The following is an 8237-nucleotide window of genomic DNA, read 5'->3' as shown; positions in this document are numbered from 1 at the left end:
GTACAGTTTTGGGGTCAGGTCTCTCCCCATCCTTTGCTTTGGGAGGCTTGAGGCTTGCTTTATCCTTTCCTTGGTTCTGGGCTTTGAGGAAGTTGTGGGGGAGAGGATAATGCCTCTGGTTTTCTCTGCCCCAAACCCCTCTGGATTTGTAGCTGCAAGCTGCCTTTGAGCCAGAGCTGATAAGAGAGATTGGTCCTAGGTCTGGGTATGGAACTAAGCTTATAGCAAAAGGAAGGAAGGAACTCCAATATAGAGTACACAAAAGGGAAGGGCAGGAAAGATACCAAAAGTTTTGTGAAAACGAAGAAAAGGAAGAGAAAGCAGCTGAAAAATCAGATCCTAGATTTGCTTGCTAGAAATGTACAACCCCATGCTTGGTTTTCACCACCTCTGCGTTCTGGAGCATCCTTCCCGGTTTTTCTTACAATCTAAAGCAAGTGCACCCACCCTTCGCTGAAGTGCCCACCTTAAGATTCATCCCCTTTCAGCCCTTCCACCATGCAGATGTGCACGAAGATGGAAGCTGGATGGAGGCTAGTGCCATCCTTGGAGAGCAGGTGTATATGGCGGTAACCTGGAAAGATACCAGGAGGACAACATTAAAGAGGCAGCCAGAGTTAAGGGGTTTGACCAGGGGTGAAGGACAGGCTCACCTTGTTGTATGCAGGTCCAAGGCAGGGTGTACTGACCGAGAAAGTCATTTCGGGATTTCCAGTTGTAATCCTTCACCACAAAACGCAGCAGGGCCAGCTCAGGCACCAGCACCCGGAAGCATAGTGTCTGCCCCCAGTATGGATTAAAACCTGGGATAGAAGGGGATGAATGAGGGAGGAAATGAAGGAACAGACTCTTGACTTTTTCTAAGGCCCGTATTGAGTTACTTTCCTTGTGTATTCTCACTTAATTTTCATAGCAATCAGGTGAGGAGATTAAGGTTGAGGGGGTAAGCAATTTGCCCAGGTCACTGGAATTTATAATTGAGGGGCAGAATTCAGACTGAAGTCATCCAAGCCCTGATTCCACACTGCCTCCCATGGAGGTAGGGGGAGGGATGGTGGTAGCATGAACCATACAGAATGGAGGGCAGGATGATAGGGCAGTAACAGTCATGCTCCTCCCACCTCCCCCCAGCACTGCCCAGTCTCACCATTGTTCTCCACATAGTTGGTCTCCTGATGGGTTATGTCTGGGCGAACACCAAAGATCTCTACTCTCACCAGTGGATCCACAATGGACTGCTCTTTGGTATTGTCCACTTTGGGGAGTTGCTGACCACTGATCACCTGTAATAATTTCTCCTCAGCCCAGCCCCACTCCAGTTCTCACACACCAAGGAAAGGGGGATAGATAAGGGAAGGGGGAAATGTAGGAACTTGTGCTCTAGCTTTGGGTTTGCAAAGCCAATCCTCCATGAGTAATAGATTTTCTTCCAATGATCTATGTGCAATTTAAAATGCATCTAAGTAGTTTAACAAGGTTTGAAAGATATGTTAATGACAGCAATCCCTTCTATAGCACTTATGTGCACCAGGCATTGTTAAGTACTTCATTTTAACTAACCATAACAACCCTGTGAGGTAGGTAATATTACCCCGTTTTGCTGGCGAGGAGACTAAGGTTAAGGAACTTGCCCAACATTTCACAGCTAGTAAATGGGTATGAATGTAGGCAATTGGCTCCAAAGTCCATGCTGTTAACAACCATGCGTCTCACTAGGAACTTTTCACCCATTACACTCCGTCAGGCCTAGCCACCTCTTCCCCCTGCTTCTATCCCAGCTATCCCAAGTTTCTTCCCAACATTTCTGCTTTCCATTATACCTGGATTAGAAGGGTCTGGGTCTTGAAAGGGCTGATGGGCCTCTCGGGTTGGAAGGAACTCTGGGTATCACGTAGAAAGTCTGGCTTCAGCACGTAGCCACAGCCACCATTCTGGCGGAAGAGCCCATCATAGAGGTCCATCTCAAGCCCCGCAGTCTGCACATTCATAGCCACTGAGGACCCCAGAAGGAGAAAGAGGAAGGATTTACCTTGGAGGCCATCCAGCCCCTCTTTCAGAGAGCTAAAAAGACATTGGGTATAAAAGGCCCTTCTGGGAACACCTCCATAGAACTCTCAGGCTAGCACTCTTGGATCATTCCCTGGCCCTACTGCAACCCAGGAACTTATGGCCCACTTGTTCTTCCACTCCCTCTTCCCTGTCCCTACTGCCCCCTCACCCATCTGGCAGCCTGCATTCCAGAATTCCTGGGGGTTGTAGTTGGATGAATCTGTCCTCAGACCACTGGGATACACACGGCTTAACTGCCAAGCATTATGCTGCACAAACTCATTGCCTGTAAAAAGGATATAGGTAGAGAGAGAGAAATGAGATGGATTCTCCCCCTTCCCTGGTCCCAAGGAACCCACCCACCAACTTCAGTCTTCTCCCCACCATCTCCCCCAGCTTCTCCCTAGAGCTTTGAGCCCACTATAACTCCTGTCTCATGCCTGTTCTGAGGAGCTTCTTCCACTCCCTGATCCTTCCTTAGCTCCCTTATCTTCTTTCTTGGAACTCTTCTGTTTGTCCCTTAGGCCTGACTCTACCCATCCCATTTCTTCCCTGTCCCTCCCTTTTGGTCCTGACCAGCCTCCTTGATGAGGCTCTTGGCCTTGGTTTCAGTGAAAGACGATAACTCATAGAAGCGGTAGTGCTCCCTCGAATGAGTAAAGTTGTAAAATGAGACAGTCTTTGTGTAGACAACCAGGGAAGAGAGCGCTGGACACAAGATGGCCTTGCATTTCTGGAAAAGGAGAGAGGAAGATGGAATCGAACCATCAGCAATCTGAGAAGGAAGAAGCCAAAAGCCAGGATCTGAACTTCCCCACCCAACCTAAGCCTCTGCCCACTGCCTCCCCACTGCATTCTCCCTCCTGCCTCACCTGCTTGGGAAAGAGAGGGAGCCCAGGCTTGGGAAGAGGAGCCTGGACCATAATCTGACAACAGATAGGCGAACAAAACAGCGGACACATCACAACCTGGGGATGGGAATGGGAATAAATGCAGTCTACATATACTGATGGGATTAGTTTTCTCTGGACTTGAAAAGTCTGTTCTATATTACTTTCCGGGTAACGGGTTTTAAACTTATTATTTTTAAACAGAGAGGGATCATCCTCCCTGCCTTTCATCTTTTAAAACAATTACTTTTGGTAAAAATGTACATGAACCCAGACAGATACATCAAAGTATGCAAATGGTTATGGAAGTCACACCTGGAAGGATGTGAGGGTCTCAGAGTACTATCTTTAGATTTATTTCCTGAATTCCCATTTCCAACCCTGGGCATGGCACCAGGTTAGACACCAGAGCCCCAAAGGGAACAGTAAGCTAGGAGTGAGCTGAGCCAAGCAAGTGCACATGAGAGAGAAATGCAGACTTCGAACCAGGATCTTAGTGGGCCCACAAATGGCACCCTTCCCCGTAGGGAGGAGCTGGACCACTCCGGCACAGCCTTCTCAGAGCCTTCACCTCCCCCACCTCTCCCTGCTCCTCCTCTTAGCTATTTTTAGCCCCACCTCAGACTCACCTTTTCCAAGAAGCTTTCTCTAAATAAACTCACTTCAGTTGATGTCACAGCAGTCACTCCAATAAGCGCTACTTACTCAATATAATAATACTGTGCCACCCCCACCACCCTGTCGTTTTCAAATTTGCCTTTAAGGAGACTGAGAAGTAGTACAAAGATGTCTCAGGAGTCACCTGGGCATGTTAATTAGAATGTCTCTGCATTTATCTATTTTGTATACTGAGCTTCCAGATAAGATTTCATTGAGAAAGATTTCATGGCCCAAAGAAGTTGGAAAGCTACTACAATTTATCTATATATGGCAATATATAATGATGCCAAGTATGCATTTTTATGCCCCTTTCGTTGGTGGTAAGGGGCATTTTGCTCCTTGGCTCTCTACTCTCCCTGGCTCTAGTGCCTTCACACGTAGGCTCTCAGCTTGTGATAGTCCAAATGCCAGACCAAAGACCACTCCCCTGGCCTACCTTCTCATTTTTGTCCTTACTGCGTGGGCTCAGCTCCTGGGTCTCAGACTCAAACTGGGACTCCAGCTCCAGCTCAGCCTCCCGCTCCCTCTCTAGTTCAGTCTTTAGCTCTTCCTCCTCTTCCTGTTCTTCAAGATCCTCCTCAAGCGTCCTTAACTTCTTCCCCTTTATCAGGATCTTCTTCCGAAGCTCCTAGGGGACAAAAATGAAGGGGCCTGGCTAACTGTCTGCTCTGGGACCCTCCAAGGATCTAGCAGGTCCTATTGCTCTCACAGGATCACCTCAAAGGCAACAGAAGTGAATGAGTGATCAGAAGTTCCACAGGAAGGCTACTTGATATAGACAGTAGGGATTTTGTATTGTTAAGCAAATTGGTAACATTTGTATTCATATAGAAAAAATAAATGGAGATCGATACCTCACATTTGACACATAAAGATTCCTCACTGACTGAAGATTTATGTGTAAATATAAAGAATATTAAAAGAAAATAGAGAAACTTTTAAAATAATCTTAAGGTGGGAAAGCCTTTAGAACATGAGATAAAAACTCAGAAGACATCAAAATGATTGGCATATTTGACTGTATAAAGCTTAAAAAACCCTGAAAGGAAGAAGGTAAGAAAAAAGAAAGACAGAAGAAAAATAGACTGAAAAATACTTTTCAGAGCATTAATATCTTAACATTTAAAAATTGTTATATATCGCCCTGGCCGGTTTGGCTCAGCGGTTAGAGCATCCGCCTGCAGTCCGGAGAGACCCGGGTTCAGTTCCCACTAAGGGCATGTACCTCGGTTGCAGTTTGTCCCCGGCCCTGGTTGGTCGTGCGGGTGGCAGCCACTCGATGTGTCCCTTTCACATCGATGTTTCCCTCTCTCTCTCTCTTCCTCTCTCTCCCTCCCACTCTATCTGTGCAAAAAATGGAAAAATGTCCTCGGGTGAGGATTAAAAAAAAAAAAAATTGTTATATATCAATAAAATGCATAAGCCTTCAAAGTGGGTAATAATATTATAAATGAAGTCAAGAAAACAGACCTTTCTTTTTAAAGAACTGACTTTTTTTTTTTTTTTTTCATGTTTACCTTTGTGAGTCACCTCACTACTAGAGTTATTTGTGGTCCCTCTTTTGTACTGTTGGTGGGAGTGCAATTTGGTATTTTTTCCAGAGGGCAACTTGGCAACAATAACCAAAATGTCAACATGCAAACTCTTTAAGCCAGCAATATTGCTTCTAGGAATCCATCTCAAAGAAAGAACAAATGGGCCCTGGCCGGTTGTGGCTCAGTGGATAGAGCATCCGCCCACACACCAAAGGGTCATGGGTTTGATTCCCAGTCAAGGGCACATACCTGGGTTGCAGGTTCCATCCCTGGCCCTGGTTGGGGCACGTGCAGGAGTCAACCAAATTGATGTGTCTTTCACATCAATGTTTCTCTCTGTTTGTCTCTTGCCCACCCTCCCTCCCTTCCATTTTCTCTAAAAAATAATTAAGAAAGAAAGAATAAATGGTCAAAGCTGTACGTACAAGTGAACAATTATAAACAACCCAGCCTTGTCCAGTTTTCTCAGTGGTTAGAGCATTGGCCCACGACCAAAGAGTCACAGGTTCAATTCCCAGGCAAGGGCACATACCTGGGTTGCAGGTTTGATCCCCGAACCCCGTCAGGGCGATGCAGGAGGCAAGCAATCGATGTGTCTCTCTCACATTGATGTTTTTTTCTCCCCCTCCCTCCCTCCCTTCCACTTTATCTCTATCTAAAAATCAATGGAAAAATATCCTCAGGTGAGGATTAACATCGACAACAAAATTATAAACAACCTAAATATTTACCATTTACTGCTTATGTTTACCACCTACTGGTTGAATAAATTATGGTCCGTAACTTAAAATGGAATATCATACTGCTGTTAAAAAGGGAAAAATTATACTTGAAAAGACATCCATGATATATATTATATGTGATATAAAGGAATATAGAGGATAATCCCATTCACTTTTTTTTTTTTTATCCTCACCCGAGGACATTTTTCCATTTTCTGTTCAGGTAGAGTGGGAGGGAGAGAGAGGAACAGAGAGAGAGAGAAACATCAACGCGAAAGGAACACATCGAGTGGCTGCCACCCGCCATTCACTTTTTTTACATTTAATATAAAATATTATATTACCGTTCACTTTTTACAAATGTGAGTATAACTCTGGCCAGTCTGGCTCGGCGGTTAGAGTGTTGGCCTGTGGACTGAAGGGTGGTGGGTTCAATTCCTGGTCAAGGGCATGTACCTGGGTAAAATCCCTGGCCCTGGTCAGGGTAATGCAGGAGGCGACCAATTGATGTTTCTCTCCTCTCTCTTCCTCCCTCCCTTCCTATCTGCAAATCAATGAAAAAATATCCTCAGGTGAGGATTAACAAACAACCAAAACAAAACAAAAAAAACGTGAGTATATATGTGTATATATATATTTTTGTTGTTGTTGTTAATCCTCACCTGAGGATATTTTTTGTTGATTTTTGATAGAATGGAAGAGAGGGAGTGTGGGAGAGACATAGATTGGTTCCCTCCCACACAACCCAGCCAGGGCCAGGAATCGAACCTGTAACCCAGGGACATGCCCTTTACCAGGAATCGAACTCTTAACCCTTCGGTCCGCAGGCCGATGCTCTAACCACTGAGAAAAACTATCCAGGGCTGTACATATATGTTTATATAAGCATTTAAAATCTACTGGCAGCATGTACTAGGAAAGGTTAACATTATGGTGGGGAGAGTTTCCTTTCTCTTTATTGTTGGCATAGTCTACAACAATTATGAACTTTCAGGAAAACAAATAAGATACTTCCCACTGAAAAACTAAATATAAGTAAATTGTTAATTTCAAATTTAGAGAACTATAAATAGAATTCTGTGTTCAATTAGATTTTTTAAAAATTAAAGTTGTCTCCAAGGATATGAAGAACAAGATGGTCCATCTGAGGGTGAGAAGAGAACAACATGGAGGAAGGAGCCATGGTGGCGTGATATGAAAGCCACAGAAGAGCCTCGATGGGGGGAGCAGGGTCCCTACCTCAGGTGAGGGCAACTGAGTGGGCAGCTGCCCATCCAAGGTGGTGCTCAGCAGCTGTTCCCCCAGGATCTCGGTCAGATGGTGTGCTATGATCTCCTGCTGCTCCCAGCTGCAGTGGTTCTCCAGGGACAAGATGACTGGATAGTCTGATGTCTGATGGGGAGAGAAGGGAACACTAGAGCCAGAGTTCTAAAGCCTATAACCTCCTTGCTTCTGCAGGCCCACCTACTTACTCACTCAACTGAGTACACTGATTGCTAAACTCCAACCCCATTCCAGGCCTCAGGGAGGTCTTGCTGGGTCTGGAGCCCACTTCACATCTAAAAGTCACTCTTGGTGCAGCCATTGTGGAAAGCAGTATGAACTTACCTCAAAAAATTAAAAGTGGGGACGGGGGGGGGGGTCAGTGGGGGAAAAGGGAGAAACATCTGTAACAAAAATAAATAAATTTTAAAAAATTAAAAGTGGAACTGCCTTATGACCCAGAATATATCCAACTAACCCTAAACACTGATTATTCAAAAGGACATATGCACCCCTATATTCATTGCAGCATTATTTACAATAGCCAAGATTTGGAAGCATTCAAGTGCCCATCAGAAGATAAGTGCATAAAAAAGTTGTAGTACAGCCTTGGCCAGTTTGGCTCAGCGGTTAGAGCATTGGCCTGCAGACCAAAGAGTCCCAGGTTCCATTCCAGCCTAGGGCATGTGCCTCGGTTGCAGTTCGTCCCCGGTCCCCACTGGGGTCGTGCAGGTGGCAACCAATTGATGTGTCTCACTCACATCGATGTTTTTCTTTCTCTCTCTCTCCCTCCCACTCTGTCTGCAGGTGAAGATTAAAAAAAAAGAAGGTACATTTACATAATGGAATACTACTTGGCCATAAAAAGAAGGAAATCTTACCCTTTGCGACAGCATGGATGGACCTGGAGAACATTATGCTAAGTGAAATAGGTGAGTCAGAGAAAGACTACCATTTGATTTTACTCATATGGAATCCAATGAACAAAATACACTAACAAACAAAGTAGAAACAGTCTCATAGATAGAGAACAGATTGACATCTGTCAGGGGGCAGGTGATTGGGGAGCTGGGTGAAAAAGGTGAAGGGATTAGGGGGGAAAAACCACCTCATAGACA

The 8237-nt window shown here is 45.1% G+C and overlaps 1 protein-coding gene and 1 long non-coding RNA gene across 3 annotated transcripts in view; one reads left to right on the top strand and one right to left on the bottom strand.

Annotated features, from left to right (window-relative positions):
• PLCD4 (phospholipase C delta 4) overlaps window positions 1-8237 on the bottom strand; it is a 33380-nt gene that overhangs the window by 7557 nt on the left and 17586 nt on the right. Inside the window, exons 9-16 of one of the 2 annotated variants that reach the window (XM_036253424.1) lie at window positions 7096-7248; window positions 4036-4227; window positions 2626-2782; window positions 2219-2335; window positions 1821-1993; window positions 1148-1283; window positions 654-803; window positions 467-574 (exon numbers count right to left, since the gene is read on the bottom strand). In XM_036253424.1, coding sequence (XP_036109317.1) covers window positions 468-574; window positions 654-803; window positions 1148-1283; window positions 1821-1993; window positions 2219-2335; window positions 2626-2782; window positions 4036-4227; window positions 7096-7248 — 1185 coding nt within the window. In that variant the 3' untranslated portion in view covers window position 467. Of the gene's footprint in view, window positions 1-466; window positions 804-1147; window positions 1284-1820; window positions 1994-2218; window positions 2336-2625; window positions 2783-4035; window positions 4228-7095; window positions 7249-8237 lie in introns of those variants that run through there. The other variant, XM_036253423.1, reaches the window with a different exon arrangement.
• LOC118625097 overlaps window positions 8008-8237 on the top strand; it is a 30846-nt gene continuing 30616 nt past the window's right edge. Inside the window, exon 1 of the long non-coding RNA XR_004958610.1 lies at window positions 8008-8051. This is a non-coding gene — a long non-coding RNA (uncharacterized LOC118625097). The remainder of the gene's footprint in view (window positions 8052-8237) is intronic.

This window comes from Molossus molossus, unplaced genomic scaffold (assembly GCF_014108415.1).
Source record: "Molossus molossus isolate mMolMol1 unplaced genomic scaffold, mMolMol1.p scaffold_m16_p_11, whole genome shotgun sequence".
Taxonomy (NCBI): domain Eukaryota; kingdom Metazoa; phylum Chordata; class Mammalia; order Chiroptera; family Molossidae; genus Molossus; species Molossus molossus.
Note: the sequence above shows the minus strand (reverse complement) of the source record. Positions and strands in the feature narration are given on the sequence as shown.